This window comes from Phalacrocorax aristotelis, chromosome 13, assembly GCF_949628215.1.
Source record: "Phalacrocorax aristotelis chromosome 13, bGulAri2.1, whole genome shotgun sequence".
NCBI lineage: Eukaryota > Metazoa > Chordata > Aves > Suliformes > Phalacrocoracidae > Phalacrocorax > Phalacrocorax aristotelis.
The window spans coordinates 9,893,877-9,909,108 of record NC_134288.1 but is presented as its reverse complement, the minus strand read 5'-3'; the positions used below and the strand labels follow the sequence as shown (position 1 = coordinate 9,909,108).

Here is a 15,232-nt window from a genome sequence, read left to right as displayed (position 1 = left end):
CCCCTTTCTGTGAGGATCGCTGGCAGGGGAGATGGGGCTTTTCATGTGCATCAGGGTAGCTTTCTCCTCCATTACTTCATCCAGTGGGAATATATTGTACTTAATCTTTTATAGCCTAGAATTATGTAGAAGTTGGACCATGTTGACTGTTTCCTTGATGTGCTGTAACATAAAAGCACCCAGTATGACAAAAACACAGCTTGCGGTTGTTCGCAGTAGCTTGTGAGCTACACGGGACGTTCAACACAGTTCTTTTCTGCTATTCCAAGCAAGGGAGGTTTGCAGACATGAGTGCCTGCTGCTCCCTCCGATGTGGATCCCTCAAGATGTGGATAAGCTGTACGAAAGAGGGGACGTTTCTGGATATGACAAGCCCTCGCACGAAGCCCGGGGCACTTGTTCTCAGCATGGCCAGTGCCTCACTGCTGCTCTCAGCGAAGAAATGCAAAGGCATTTCTTCAAGGGTATTTTTTTAATGGCGGGACGGCTGCCCTTGGGTGTTGCACCGCGGTGGACGTGTTTTCCATCCCCGACTGCGCTGGGAAGAAGTTGCACCGTGGAGGTCCAGGGGCCGCTTTTTTTAATAAAAACCCTGACGGAAAGTCCCACGGCGGGGAGAGTGCAGCCCGCTCCCCTCTGCGCATGCGCAATCCCACCAGGTCCCTTCTGCGCACGTGATCTGTCTCACGGAACTGCGCCTGCGCATTGAGGCGCAGTGACGTACCGTCCGCGCGCCGGCGGCGAGAGGGGCGGGGTGGAGCGGGCGGGGGCGGGGCGGGCGGGGGCCGGACGGCGCGGGGAGCGCGGAGCCCCGGCCCGGTCCGGTTTACCGGCCCGGCATGCGCCGCAGCAGCCCGGGAACATGGCTCGGCGGAGCCCGCCGTGCAACGGAGTCGGCGGCCACGGTACGGGCTGGGCTGGGCTAGGCTGGTCCTGGCGGGGCGGGCGGGGGTGCATCGTTTCCTCTGAGGCAGGTGGGGGGCTGGAGCGCCCCCTGCAGGCGCGGCGGCGCCCTCTAGCGGTGGGGCGGGGCTCGGCGGGCGATGGGGTCCTGGCGGGTCCCGGGAGCCCGGACGCTCCGCTCGGACCCAACGCCCGCCGCCGTGGAACGGTCCCTCGACGCGGGAGTGGGCTCCGCCGCCAGGCCGCGGGCTCGGGCCGACGGGGAGCAGCCGGGTCCGCCGCCTGACCGGAGGCCGGGCCCTTGAACTCGGCTTTTCGAGGCCGCCCATCACGGCAGCGACCGGGGGGCTCTGCAGCAGCGCCGGGCTGGCCCGGCCTGGCGAAGCATCGAGTAAGTGCCACCGCCTGCACGTTGTTGCAGCCGCTGAGAACGCAGGGCTGCTTCCCCCTCCAGAACTGCACTCCGGTCGTCCCTCTCCGGCACCTGTGGGTGCTGTGCCTGGGTGCTCGTCTGTCAGAACCGTTCCAGGAGCTGGTTTTAGTTGCGGAAGGAAATAAAAATCCACTCACAGCCAGTTAGGCGGACCTTTGGTGATGGTACGGTTTGAGTTACGGTGCGATAAGCCCCCACACTCCAAGGTGTTTCTGGCTTCCCTTCCAGTTGTAACTGGCGCTTCAAGTCAAGGTTTTGTGGATGCACAAAAAAGGGTTTGAAATGCAATTTTTTGGTACTACTTGCAGCTATTGTCTGTTGTACATTTGAACAGTGTAAATTTTGGGGTATTTGCCAGTAAATCCCAAAAGAGGATCCCGCAATACATGCTCCTTCCTTCGTACTACTCCCTAAGTTGTGTGTGAACAGGAGTTTCTTTGTCCATAGGCTTTGTCTCCTCCTTCCCGAGGCTTTGGTGTGTGACAGCCCAGTGCCTGCGTATCGCAGGGGGATAGGGAGTAGCCAGCTGAGTGGAGCTGGCTTCTGTTCATGTGCAAATAACTTTGCTTGCACAAGGGGCAGGAAAGGCAATAAAAGGAAACTGTGGTCACTGGGTGAGTGTTAGAAGTTTTGATGTTACCAGGAACTTGGTGTTTAGAGGGGAATTAGAGATCTGTCGTAGGCTGTTACAGCTTGTTTTCATCCAAAAAGTATTTTAAAAGGGTACCTGGAGAAGGGACAGCATCCACTGCTTGACCTACTTAGCATCTGTGTATCTGAGTATCCTGCCATCTTGCCGTCTCCAGGCACTCGCACGCAGCTCCCCGGGAGCAGGGAGAGGGACGGGGCAGTGCCGAGACGCCAGAGGTGCCAAGTCACAGAGGAATGCGCTCCTCAAGTCGCTGCGGGGTGGGTGGGACGTTGAGAAACAGCTGTTTCTTCATCGGGATCCTTTTAATTCCTCCCACCCCAAACCCTATTCAGACGGTCCTTTATCAAACAAATCCTGTTTGCGTCTCAAGAGCAGTGTTAGTTGGATCTGTCAGAAAAAGCCTTTTAAGTAAAGGCAGTGTTTGCGGCCTCATCCTGCGCTCCAGCCCCACGGCTGCTCAGCAAAGCTTCCTTAGTGGAAGCTTCTCTGGTGTGGGATATCAGGTGGCCCTCAGCCACCTCTCCTCTTCATCGCGTGAGGCAGCGGGGACAAATACCACGATGCAGTGTGAAATAGCATCCCTTCTCAGCTCCCTGGGAAGCGCTGTCACGTCCTGTAAGTGCGTTTAACCCCTCTGAAGCCAGAGCACCATGTGCTTTGTGTGTTATTCCCTTTTCTACCTGTCCCCGAGTTCATGTGCCCCACAAAATGGGTATTTGTTTAATACAGGCTAACCTGCACATGTACTAATAGCTGGCAAGTTTGTGTTTGTTGTGAGAGGAGCCAATATGCTTGTGATCCGTTAACTCTGGTATAATTATGTCCTTTCTTGTGACTGTTGTTGTCAGTGGGGATGCTCAGACTTGTCCCTAAATGGCGGCATCCAGGAGCTGCTGTCTAACTAGAAGTCAGTAGGAAAATGAAATCCTAGTCTTAGAAAACACTTGACACTGAGCTTGGCGGCTGTGTCGGAGACCAAACAGTTGCAGGATGGCTTTGCATGGCTGTCATGGTCCTGAACGGAGCCGTGATCTGTTAGGGAGGGTGGGAGCCAAGGGCGAGGTATCCGCTTGGGCAGCGGTGGTGGCTCCTGTGTCAGGAGGAGCAGCAGCTGCCTCGCAGGGTGGGACCAGCGGGGTTGATAGGGAGGCAGTGGGGGTGCCCTGCGAGCCGTGAGGTGTCCGTGGAAATGGGGACAGTCAGCTGGTGAGTCACCAGCCGGGGTCAATCCTAGCCTGTCCTGGCAGGACGTGTGCTGACTGTCCCACATCATCTTCCTTGTATGTATGACATTGCTGTGAGTGGATTTTGCCCCCTTGATCTGAGTTACTGCCCCCTCTGTGTTGGCACTGTGTATCAGCTTGCCTCTTTGTGGTCTTCTTTCAGACTTTGATTCTAAGAAGAAAAGAAAAGTGGCAGAAATTTATCAGGCTCTGAACAGTGACCCCATTGATGTGGCCACGCTCAGGCGGATGGCGATCAGCGAAGGGGGGCTCCTGACAGACGAGATTCGTTGCAAAGTGTGGCCAAAGCTGCTAAGTGTTAATACAGACGACCTGCCCCCTCTTCCAGGTACGGAACAGCCTGGTCTCAGGTGCTTTGGAAGAACAACTCTGTGATCTCTGTGCGTGCTAGAGGAAGGTTTGCAGAGGCTGAAGCACAGGCTTTCTGACCTGCCTGTTCCCTGTGTGCGCTGGTGCGTTTCCCACCAAGCTCATGTGCAAAGGAGACTCATGCTGCAGCATGAACGCCATAGCTTTGCGCGCTGTGTTGTATGTAAACAGCAGATTTGGAAATACAAGACTTCCTAAAAGCAACATTTCTATTGTGGTGTGAGGGTATTATTATCTTTAGTGACAGTGATGGAAATTAGTTCACCCTGGATGCGGTTGGTATGGCCCTGAGCAGTGAGCTGGCATGTGTAAGTTCATCTGCAGCCAGAAGTATCAAACTTAATTTTTGTTGCTCCCATGGAGAGGTGGCTGTGCTGAGCCCCAACTTGGCCAAAATACTTCCGAGGTGTCTCTTCCAGGCATAGATGAAGCAGATTGTTGCATGAAGCACATGTGGTATTTGGTCAGAGCAGAAGCAGGGAAAATGACCTTCCTGATGCAGTACCTGTATGGTTTTTAAACCTTAGCAATGCAGAAGCTCCAAGTCCCGTAGCTTTTACAGCCACTGTCCCCAGATTTTGTTGTTGTTCCTGAATCTGTCACCATTCAGAAGAGTGCCTCCCCCCATGTCAGTCAAGAGCTGGGTTATATTAGGTGATCAGAGCTGCTGGAAGACAACATTTAATTTCATGTGATCGCATAGATAGTTCAGTATGCCAGGAAATTCTTTTCTGGTTTAACTATCCTAGCTACCCATGGGTGGGGTTTTCTTCTGAATTATTTCTATTTAATAAACTATTTTTTGTGGTCTCCACAGCATGCTATGCCTTGCTGCTGCTGAGTATGCTTTGAATTGCACAGCAAAATTGTGGAGCAAAGGTGTTTCCAGGAATGCTGAGATCAGTGTCAGTTTAAGAATTTTAACATATGTTGTTTAAAGAAATAATAGTCTCATTTCCTCGCACTGAAGTGCCGCTAGTGTCAGAACGTGCCGTGGTGCAAGCGAGGGGACAGGGCTGGTGTGTGACGTGTGAAAAAGGGGACAAACAATGGGGTGGTGTGCCCGTGTGTGAACCCTCATCCTCCTGCCTTCAGGAGGGTTTCTCCCAGCTCCCTCACCCAGCTCTCTCCCAGTACCTTTGCACTACTCAGTGTTAATCATATTCCTCTTTTTCTCAGCAGGAAAGGAACTGCGAGAGGACAATAAAGATTACCAGCAAGTGTTACTGGATGTGCGGCGATCCCTGCGCCGTTTCCCACCAGGTGAGAGGCGACTGTCATCTTCCTGCTCTGTGGGGGACAATCTGTGGCGTGTGGCCCCTCCTGGCTCAGACCTCACTTGAGGGGTTGCAGTAGGTGGTGCTCTGTTGCTCCAAGAGCCTGACTTCTGGAAAGCCTTTTCTTTGTGAGCTTACAGCAGCTTCTTCATCCAGTGGAGCTGTTCTGTGCCTATTGGTTTCCTTCAGCTGCCTGTGCTACAGCTGGTTTTTGATGTGGCTTTTCTGTTACACTTCCCCTGCCCCGCGGAGCCCCTCTGCCAGCAGGGCCCATGTCGTCGAAGAGTTGCAGTGCGGAGAGGCCTGGATCTGGCATGACCCTCACCTGTTGTGAACAGGGTGAGGTTAGGATAGATGGAGTGTTTGAGAAACATACCATTTGCTTCAGTTTATTTTAGACCATGGTCTAGCTCAGGGGCATAGAAGGTTTGACAGTGATTAGAACAATTTCTTGTGCAAAACAGTCTCAAAATGGGGTTCATGCACCATATTTAAGAGCACTCTGAGCCTTTAAAAGAAAAATGTTTTTGCAGTTGTTTAGTTCTGATGGGTGGCTGGTGCCTTGTCATGCTATTTATAAAATGTTTAATCCAGCAGCTAACTCTGGCCGGAATCTGCTTCCCACTTCTGCAGCTTTTATTTTGCATAAACAGTTGATTCACTCTGATTCTCTTTCGAGTGCAGATACTGTGTGCAAGCCTGATTCCTAAACGGTCTGCTAGTACAGATCTTTTTGCCCTTGAATGGCAGCGTCCTGCCTATTTTTAGATGCATTAGTGAAACGGGAAAAGGGGAATTTTGTCATTGCAGGATCTCCGCTGGGACTTGCTGCCTGGCCTTTTGGCATTTTATCTGTTGACAAGGACTGCCAGAAACGGGCTGCAGCTGTGCATGGCAGGAACAATGTTTCTCCTGTGACATCCTGTCCCTAAACACATGTTTTTAGCAGGGGACCAGTATAAAGTTGTGGCAATGGAGGCCTTGCAATCTGATGCAGTTGGCACAGTTTCTGTGAAAATGGGTCCTGTTTAATTTTTTCTAGAACCCATGGGAAATTACAAATTATTAAAATGTCCTCAGTAGTGCTGCATGTGCAGTGTAATTCACTCTCCGCAGCACTGTATAAACCTCAGTAAACCCTGCTTCCATCCTCCACAGTGGCTTCCTCACAGACAGGAGCACTGCAACTCCAAAGATTAAACAACCTAACAACTGGCCAGCTTCCCTGGGCCATCAGAATACACAGAATACACAGGTTGAAAAGACCTGTAAGATCAAGTCCAACTGTAAACATAACACTGCCAAGTCCACCACTAAACCGTGTTCTTAAGCACCATGTCTACATCTTTCAAGTACCTTTAGGGATGGTAACTCTATGGCTTCCCTGGGCAGCCTGTTCCAATCCCTGACAACCCTTTCAGTGAAGTAATATTTCCTAATGTCCAATCTAAACCTCCCCTGACACAGCTTGAGGCCATTTCCTCTCATCCTATCACTAGTAACTTGGGAGAAGAGACTGACCGCCACCTCACTGCAACCTCCTTTCAGGTACTTGCAGAGAGCGAGAAGGGCTCCCCTCAGCCTCCCCTTCTCCAGGCTAAACACCCCCAGCTCCCTCAGCCGCTCCTCATCAGACTTGTGCACCAGACCCTTCACCAGCTTCATTGCCCTTCTCTGGACACGCTCCAGCCCCTCAAGGCCCTTCTTGTCCCAAGGGGCCCAACCCTGAGCCCAGCATTCGAGGTGGGGCCTCTCCAGGGCTGAGCACAGGGGCCCCATCCCTGCCCGGCCCCTGCTGGCCACACCAGTGCTGACACAAGCCCGGGGGCTGGTGGCCTCCTTGGCCACCTGGGCACTGCTGGCTCATGCCCAGCCGGCTGTCAGCCAGCACCCCCAGGGCCTTCTCCACCGGGCACTTTCCAGCCCCTCTGCCCCAGGCCTGGGGCGTTGCCTGGGGTTGTTGTGACACAAGTGCAGGACCCAGCACTGAGCTTTGTTGAACCCCATACAGTTGGCCTTGGTCCATCGATCCAGCCTGTCCTGGTCCCTCTGCAGAGCCGTCCTACCCTCGAGCGGATCGACACTGCCACACAACTTGGTGTCATGTGCAGATTACTGAGGGCACACTCAATCCCCTCGTCCCGCACACTGTTAAAGATATTGAACAGAACTGGCCCCAACACTGAGCCCTGGGTTTGGGGGGCAGGATTAGGACTCTAAGATTTTTTTCTGCTAGTTTTACCCCCACTCCTCTTCGCACCACATCCCTTGGGATCAGGCAGGTAAATGCACGGGTCATCTCCTTGCACACCGCAGCTGTGCTCACTCCCATGGCAGGCACCGGCAGGTGACACAGCCTGTCCCACCGCCACCTGGTGCTGTCCCCACAGGGATGCCGGATGACCAGAGGGAAGGCTTGCAAGAGGATCTCATCGATATTATCCTCCACGTTCTCAAGCGCAACCCTCAGCTGCACTACTACCAGGGCTACCATGACATCGTGGTCACCTTCCTCCTGGTGGTGGGAGACAGACTGGCCACGGCTCTGGTGGAAAAGCTCTCAACGCATCATCTCAGGTACTCCCCGGGCTCAGCTGGAGGAGAGGAACTGCCTATATGTCCTCAAGCTGTGAGGATGCCTGTGCCTGTGGGGAAGTCTCTGCAGATCGGGCTGGCCTGTCCTGGAGCAGGGGAGCCTGGAAGGCAGAGCCTTGGGTTAAGGCTGGCTGCTTGTCATGGCTGTACCCAGAGGGGTGTTGCGAGACAGCAGCGTGACCACACGATAGCACGTGGCTTTGCAGGGAGTTGTGCTCTGGGGATGGGATAATTGAAGGCTGTCAGATTAATTTGTAACATCTCTTGAAGTTGAAAAAGCAACATGCATGCATTATTCATAGTTCTCTGGCCATATCTGCTGTCAGGGCCTCTCTGGCTCCTGGGGGCTGGCTCAGCACAGTGCTTCCCACTTAGCCTTGTACAGCCCTGGGTAGCATGGTCTGTACCACCAGTGTCCTGAGCCCCAAGTCAAGTGACTCTCCTGTTTGTGCACTGAAAGGAAAACAAGCTTCTTGCTGGGGAGTGGTTTGTAGGGATTCTCCTTCCTCTCCCAGATGGGGAGTAAGGTTTTGGGTGCTGCAAAGTCTTTGCAGTTCACATGTGCATTGCAGCAAAATAAGAAGTATCAGCTGACACCAGTGTCATTGTCTGGGTCTGGGTGTTCTGTGCGAATCAGCCCTGAGTGTGCCAGTCAAGTAAGAAGGAGGCTGTCCCACATAGACAGAATTCCTTGGGACTGGGGGCCACCCTGCCAGAAAAGCTGTTTACTGCAAGTATGTTTGTTTACCTTCTGGCTGCCTCCCTGGAGGAGACCTCCCTGGTATGGTTGCTTGACAGACCTTCTTTCAATCTTTCCTCAGGGATTTTATGGACCCAACGATGGATAATACCAAGCACATTTTAAATTACCTGATGCCCATCATAGACCAGGTGAACCCTGAGGTGCATGACTTCATGCAGAGGTACGCAGAAGTCCCCTTGGAGCCTCCTAGCTCTGCTCTGCCAGTCTTGCATTACCGTTTATGGGGCCGTTAGCACCAGCATGTCCCCAGCATCACAGTGGCTTCCTCAGAGTGAGTCAACAGCTGACCCACAGCTAACAGTGACAGTCCAAAGCCACGTGGCACTCTGATTCCGAGCAGACCCAAACCTGTGCTCTCTGTTTTGAGGGGTTTTACGTGGTTCCGCGTTCACCCCAGTGGTCTGCAGTCCATATCGGAAAGGTGGGGGGGGTTGCAGACAGTGTCATACAAAGCTGCCGCAACCGCCTCACATGCCCAGTTTTGTAGCTGGTGTCACCTTGCTGTAGTTTGTTACTAGTTCTTGGGATAATTCCCAGGTTGTGCAGTAGGGACACACAAGTGTCGTCTGTGCAGAATAAAGCAGAAGCAGGAAGGTAAGCGGGAAGGTTCAGTCCAGAGCCCTTTTCTGGGCAAGTGTGCCTGGGCAAGTCCTTTTCTGGGCAAGCTTGATTAGAAACTCTCAGAAGCTAGTAAGCCTTTAGGGTGGAAAAGAATATGAAAAGTTGACTGTGCTGCAGGACTTCAGGTGTCCTCAGGTCAGTGTGTCAGACAGTGCCGTAGTATGTCACACGTTCAGGCTCTCCTGAAAGCAGACCTCTACTGTGTGTCCCACTGAGTGTAAGATGAGTAGTGGCAGTACCTTGCCTTGGGCTTGTATCAGAGGTACAGTTCACAGATCTGGACTGAGCTCTGGATGCTCTGCTGATAGCCAGGTCTATCCCCACTCCCAGGCATGGAGGTGCAGCGCAGGGCTCGCTCGGGACCATTTCAGTGCTGTTTCCAATCTGCTGGCAGCAGCTGACCTAACAGCACTTTCTCTCTGTGCAGTGCGGAGGTGGGAACCATCTTTGCTCTCAGCTGGCTGATCACCTGGTTTGGGCACGTTTTGTCTGACTTCAGGCATGTCGTGCGATTATATGACTTCTTCCTGGCTTGCCATCCACTGATGCCCATTTATTTTGCTGCTGTGGTAGGTATTGGCTGGAATGGTAGGGGGTTTAACTAAACCATTGTGAAGTGCTGGTAGTTTGGGGCTGCAGAGGCAGGCTGGCAAACCCAGTGCTGCTGCTGTCCCTGGCTGCACCCTGCTCTGCAGGGCCCCACCCAAGGCCAGTGATGTCCTTGGTGGTGGTGGAGGGCAGGTGTTATCCAGGAGAGCTCAGGGCAGCCTAGGAGTGTCCAGATGTGCAGGCTGTTCCAGTTCAGTGCCATGGAGGCAGCATGACCTGGTGTTTTTCTTTGCTTTCTTGTGCTGGCTCTGCTGCTGGGCACTTGCTCAGGTGCTGGGGAGCATGTCTGGCTGGGGGCAGCCCTGCACTGTGTGTCCATCTGCCCTTTCTCCTACTGGGGATCGAAATAAACCTCTGCTTGAGTGCAAGTCATGGAGTCAAGCCCTGCTGAGGTTCCCCATGCATCTCTGACCTGCCAGTAGCATGCTCTGCTCAGAAGACAGACGTAACTACCCAGAAAAGGGCTCTCCGTGGCCTCAGAGTCTCGGGAGGGATTTGGCATTTCTCTTCCCAAATGGGGAATGCTCCATTGCAGTGTGTCCCCTTGAGGAAGGGCAGGTCTTTCAGCTGGAAGCGAAATGTTTTTCTCTTCCGGCTCTGAAGTGAGTGCCAGCGAGTGACGAGGAGTCGTTCCCACTTCCCCGGCTGTCCTCAGTGCTCTCACTCCTCTCTGCAGATCGTGCTCTACCGGAAGCAGGAAGTTCTGAACTGCGAGTGCGACATGGCCTCTGTCCACCACCTCCTGTCCCAGATCCCACAGGATCTTCCTTACGAGGCTCTGATCAGCAAAGCTGGGGACCTTTTTGTCCAGTTCCCACCATCTGAACTTGCCAAGGAGGCAGCTCAGCAGCAGGCTGAACGGTAAGTGCAAGCCAGCCTGTGCTTGCATGTTCTGTACATCCCTGTGCCAGGTCTTGCTTCCTCATGAAGATTTTCCTCCCTGGTAGGAGGCTGGTCCTGAAGGTGAGCTGGAGACACTCTTTGATGTGTTTCTTCTCTTGCAGAACTGCGGCTTCCACTTTTAAGGACTTTGAGTTGGCGTCAGTGCAGCAGAGACCAGACACTGTGTTGAGGCAGCGCTTCAGGGAGCGGTTCCAAGGGGAGGAGCGGACAAAATCCATCTTGACAAAGCCAAGGACCAACCGCTTTGTCAAGCTGGCGGTGATGGGGCTGACGGTTGCGCTGGGAGCTGCTGCCCTGGCCGTGGTGAAGAGTGCGCTGGAGTGGGCACCCAAGTTTGAACTACAGATTTTCCCCTGAAGCCAGAGGAAGGGCCTTCCCTGTCACCACATCCTTCCCTGGTGGTAAGGGGGGATGTTTGATGAAAGGACGTGTCCAGAAACGACCTGTCTGAAGATTATTTTTTATTCTTGCTGCATCCAGTGACGTTTTTGGCCTTTGCGACAGAGTGATAGGAACCAGCCCAGCAGGATTGTGCCTCACACTGACGCTCACCCAATTCTCTCCTCCTCATGCAGGAGTGAGCAGATGGGCACTGCCGCCATCTCATGAGGAACCGGAGGTATGGACAAGTCGGGCTCTTCAGGCTGCACACAGGTGACTGTACGAGTGGAGAGCCATGTGTGAGCTATGCCAAAACAATCCCACGTTCTCTGTCAGGGATAGTTAGTGGGAGTGAGGGCAGATCCTCACCTGGAGGAGAGTGTCATGGCAGGGTTCAGCCTGGGTGCATGTGTGTGTGGGGGCAAGGGGCTGTTACACTCCTGAGGGACAGGGCAGCCCTCTGGCTCTGCATTGCTCCCGCCTGCAGGCTGCCAGCGTGCCCCTCTGTCTGTGTTCAGCTTCGCCAGTGGTCCGACCCTTCCCTTTCCTATAGGCAACCTCTGAGTAGAGCCAAACCTTTCACAGACCCCTGTCAGCGCCCTGCCATGAGGTTCTCTCCAGTGTGTAACACTCCGTGGCTTTTTTTGCTTCCTCCTCTTTGCAGCCTGATCTTTTTACAGGAGAGAAGGGCAGAGGACAAGAGCAGATCCGCGGGACTGCCGAGGGAGCTTAGCTCTCGGTTGCTGGGGCTCTTTCGCTGGCACTAGTGTGGTCATATCTTGGGTCAGCAAGGTGAGAGACAAGTATCGCTCACCCTGCCCAAGGTATGTTCTGTCATGTGCCAGATAGTGTCACCACAAGTCTTAGCAGCACCATAAACACCCGTTGCAGGCTTCTTTTACAGCTCTGGAAGCAGGCTTTAATGCAGAGAAAGGCTTTTTCCACCTTGTGAAACACTTTGCACAGGACAGAAGTCATTGTGGTAGGAAATCTGTCATAAATCTCTCCCACAAGGTGATCAGACTTCAGCGTCACCCCTCAGAATAACGCAAGTGAGGGAGTTTCCCAGAAAGGCCACCCCTGATCCCTGCATAGCTCCTGTATCCCCACCCAGTCCCATTAACAGTCCTAGCACTCCCTGCCTTCCAACCTAAGCAGCAAATCCATCTAGACAACTCGAAGCCCCACTGAGACAAAGCCAATAGACATTATATGCCTCTACCTCTCCCCTGAGCTGCTAAACCTCCCGCAAGTGCCCTTACCTGTCCCTTACGGCTCCCACCCAGCTCCCCCACCATTACTCTGTTGTGCCGAAAACCATCTGTGCCGTGCCCAGGGGCTGCACACCTGAAAATTAGGTGTTGGTTGAAGAGTTACAGATTTTGGGATAGAGAAGAAAACTCGTGCCCTGCAAGACTCGGCACCCTCCTGTCTCAGTCCCTGCCTGTTGGTTCATAACCACCTCTGGCTAAGTTCTGGTTTGCCCTGTGGGCCCTCGCTTTCAGAGAGGCCTTGCTGTTCTGACCATCAGGCTGGCCGGAGGGTGTGTGGGCAGTCATCACGCCTGACCTGTGTTTCCATAAAGCTCTGAGCAGAGGAGTTTCCTCTGCCCTTGCAGGCTGAAATCCAGAGTGTGAACCTGCTCTCATTCAGGCAGGGCCGTGAGACCTGTTCCCTCTCCTTGCAGGTGCCAGTGGCTGGCTCATGCCAGGGCTGTCCACACTACTGGTGAGAGCCAGGGGCTGCTCACAGGTCTCCCCTCCCAGTGTGGTTGAAGGCAGAGCCTGTTTCTGGCCCTCAGCACCTCCCCAGGGCAGCAGCGGTGCGGGGCAGAGGGTGGGAGATTTAGCACTTTAGAAACTTGTGGTGCAGGAGAGTCTGTGGTGACCTGGGGATGTTGCCGGAGGTTCTGGGACCCCTCTGTAGACTCCCCCACTGCCCCGAAGGAGGGGATGGCTGGACCCCCCTGGGGGGAAGCCCCTGCAGCAACCCCCACTGTCTGGCCACAATGCACTTTAGTTCTTGAGTTGTCCCTGGGGGAGGAAGGGCCTGGGAGGAGACAGTAGCTTTGGGTGCTTCAGTTACTCTGTACAAAGACATATACATACCTGTGTAAATGCAGATTTGTACAAACCCTATAACTGTAAAATAAACAGTTACTAAACACACTTCCTTCCCTTCCCATGTGCTGGCAGGGGCCACGGCACGGGGCGCAGGGTGCCAGATCTGCCCTCGTGGCCCCCCATGGCCCAGAGCTGGCCCATCCATGTGGTGGCCAGGCCAGCTCTTCAGTCGCTGACCCATGTGGCCTCACAACCACAAGCCCTGTGAGAAGAGAAGCAGGAGTGGAGCCAAACAGCACTCGTGTGCCCCGGTTGCTGTTCTCCTTCCATCTGCCTACCTTTGGTTAAATGCCAGGACTTGCACGTGCCGTTGGCTTTCCGGGGCATCCCCCCCATTAGCGGCATGGTGGGCAGAGCGGGGCTGTAAATAGCCTGACCTCCCAGCCCTCTTTTGCACCCCGGGCTGGGTGCCTGGCTGCGGGGGGAGATCCTGGGCATGGTGCCCAGCAGCAGAGGCCCGGCTGTCACCACTTCCCCTGTGCAGCCTCCAGCAGCTGGGTATGCTCTGCTGAGCCAGGGTGACGCAGCTGCCTTCCCTGAGCTAGGAACGGGCTTGGCTGGGTGGCACAAGGCTGGTGGCCGTGTTTACTGGGTCGGGCTAAGGCTATTTTTAGTTCCCTGTGGGTTCCTCTCTGGGAGCGATTTTCTCAATAGTGCTAAAGGCCCTTTCGGAGGGACATGCAGGTAGAGGGCCACAGGGTGTGGAGAGCTGCTGGGACCTCGGTGAGGTTTTGGGGAGCAGAGGGCAGGCAGGGCTGAGGTTTTACAGCAGAGAGAAGCCTGCAGAGCCAGCAAAGCACTGTTCCTTGCACCAAGTGCCTTTGTTATTATGTTAATGTGATGCCCAGCTCTGGCATACTGCCAGGGCAGGTATCCAGCCTGGAGCCCCAAGAGCAAGCCCAGCACCTGCCAGCGGGTTAAACTGCTCACCAGGGTCCCTCAGCTGCCAGCACAGAGCTGCTACATGCTCTTCCCAGGCACAACCAGGCCTAGCCCTGGGCAGCTGCAGCCAGTTTGGGACTCAGCAGAGAGAGCAGCCCACAAGGAAAGGTCACATGTCTTTTTATTTACCCAAAAAGAGCACAAACGGGGAAGCAGGGATCTGTGCAAATATCTGGGTCCGTCCCAGTTGCTGTGGTCCAGATGCAGCCTGGCACACCGTGCACCTGGCAGGCTGGGCACAGCTCGGCACAGTTTAACACAGGTCAGCACCATGCTGAGGGTGGGGGCCACAGGGGTGTTTGAGCTGTCTTACACACACCTGCTCCCGGCCGTCGTAGCTTTGCTGGCAGCACAGTTCCCCAGAGACACAGGGCTGGGCAACAGAGCTGATGGTGCACACAGAGCCCTCCCAGCGGCATCCCAGTCCAGGCAGCCACATCCTGCCACAGCCATCAGCTGAACACCTGGGCACCTCCGCTCTCAGGCCCTGAAGCCCTCCTCTTCTCCTGCTCACCAGCACCTCTGGGCACTTCACTGTGCAGCTCTTCCTCCCCATCCTCCTCTGGGAGCAGTTGCCCACACCAGAGCGTGGGCTACCCATGCCTGGCTGCTGCACTCGGCCTCAGTGGAGCTATGCAGGGTGCCACAGGAGCAGCCCCCATCCTGCAGCTCCGGCACGAGCTGCAGGGGCCAGCGGTTGGAGGCACAACATACAGCACGTGGGGCTGTGGGGCTGAAGGCGCAGGGCCTTTGGCCTCGCCAGCCCAGGGCTGTCCTGGGGTTCCTCCAGTCACTTCCTCCATGCTGGATCCAGATGGGGCGTGGCAGCTGCCTGCTCCTGTCCCATCCCATCCATCCCATCTGTGGCCGATGCCACTGTGAGCCCAACTGGAACACCCTGGCCTGGCCTGGCTCCCCTCTTTCCTCTGCCTGCCCTGCCATCCTCCCTGCCCCACCACCCTCCCTGTGCATGACTGGTATCAGCATCCCACAAGGGCATGGAGACAGGTCGTTCTCCCACTCCCCATCCCCACCTCACCCTCCCACTCTGGTCCCTGGCTGAGGGGACGGCTGCCCCTGTCCTGCTGCGCCAGAGCATGGCTGGTGTGACCAGGTCTGGGCCAGGGTTACTGGAGGAGCTGCTGGGTGCTACCAGCCAGGTCCTTCTGCCCTGGCTCTGCCATGGTGTGGTCACGCTCTGGCCCTGACACTGCAGGAGGCAGCATAGGGATGTGCCAGAGTGCCAGGCCACTAGCCATGCTAGTCCAAAGGAGCAGCTTATCTTTCTCAAGGACATAGGGCCAAGCTGGGGGAATGGGAGGCAGAGTTTGGGGTCCTGGCACCCCCATGGTGCCTACTGTAGCCAGCCCCTGCAGGCAGCAGGTTGGAGCCCCCAGGGCTGTGCAGGCCTGGGATG

General features: G+C 55.0%; 1 protein-coding gene across 4 annotated transcripts; it reads left to right on the top strand.

Moving 5' to 3' along the window:
* The first annotated feature begins 749 nt into the window (after window positions 1-749).
* Window positions 750-12,918, top strand: TBC1D20 (TBC1 domain family member 20). Of its 4 annotated transcripts, none has more exons than XM_075109061.1 (9): window positions 770-905; window positions 2,143-2,245; window positions 3,375-3,560; window positions 4,784-4,864; window positions 7,269-7,455; window positions 8,295-8,396; window positions 9,285-9,426; window positions 10,143-10,327; window positions 10,471-12,918. In XM_075109061.1, the coding sequence occupies exons 1-9, from the start codon at window positions 840-842 to the stop codon at window positions 10,724-10,726; spliced, it is 1,308 nt and encodes a 435-aa protein (XP_074965162.1). In that variant the 5' UTR covers window positions 770-839; the 3' UTR covers window positions 10,727-12,918. The 4 variants fall into 4 exon arrangements, with proteins under 4 accessions (XP_074965164.1, XP_074965163.1, XP_074965162.1 ...); XM_075109060.1 differs by having other exon boundaries at window positions 4,781-4,864; XM_075109063.1 differs by lacking the exon at window positions 2,143-2,245 and having other exon boundaries at window positions 750-905.
* Window positions 12,919-15,232: the final 2,314 nt, after the last annotated feature.

What these genes read in the sequence shown, in the direction of transcription:
- TBC1D20 (XM_075109060.1), top strand. Translation starts at nt 840, where the DNA reads ATGCGCCGCAGCAGCCCGGGAACATGGCTCGGCGGAGCCCGCCGTGCA. An exon ending in CGACCTGCCCCCTCTTCCAG is followed by an intron (nt 3,561 to 4,780) that starts GTACGGAACAGC and finishes TCTTTTTCTCAG; the next exon opens with CAGGAAAGGAACTGCGAGAG. An exon ending in CCATTTATTTTGCTGCTGTG is followed by an intron (nt 9,427 to 10,142) that starts GTAGGTATTGGC and finishes TCCTCTCTGCAG; the next exon opens with ATCGTGCTCTACCGGAAGCA.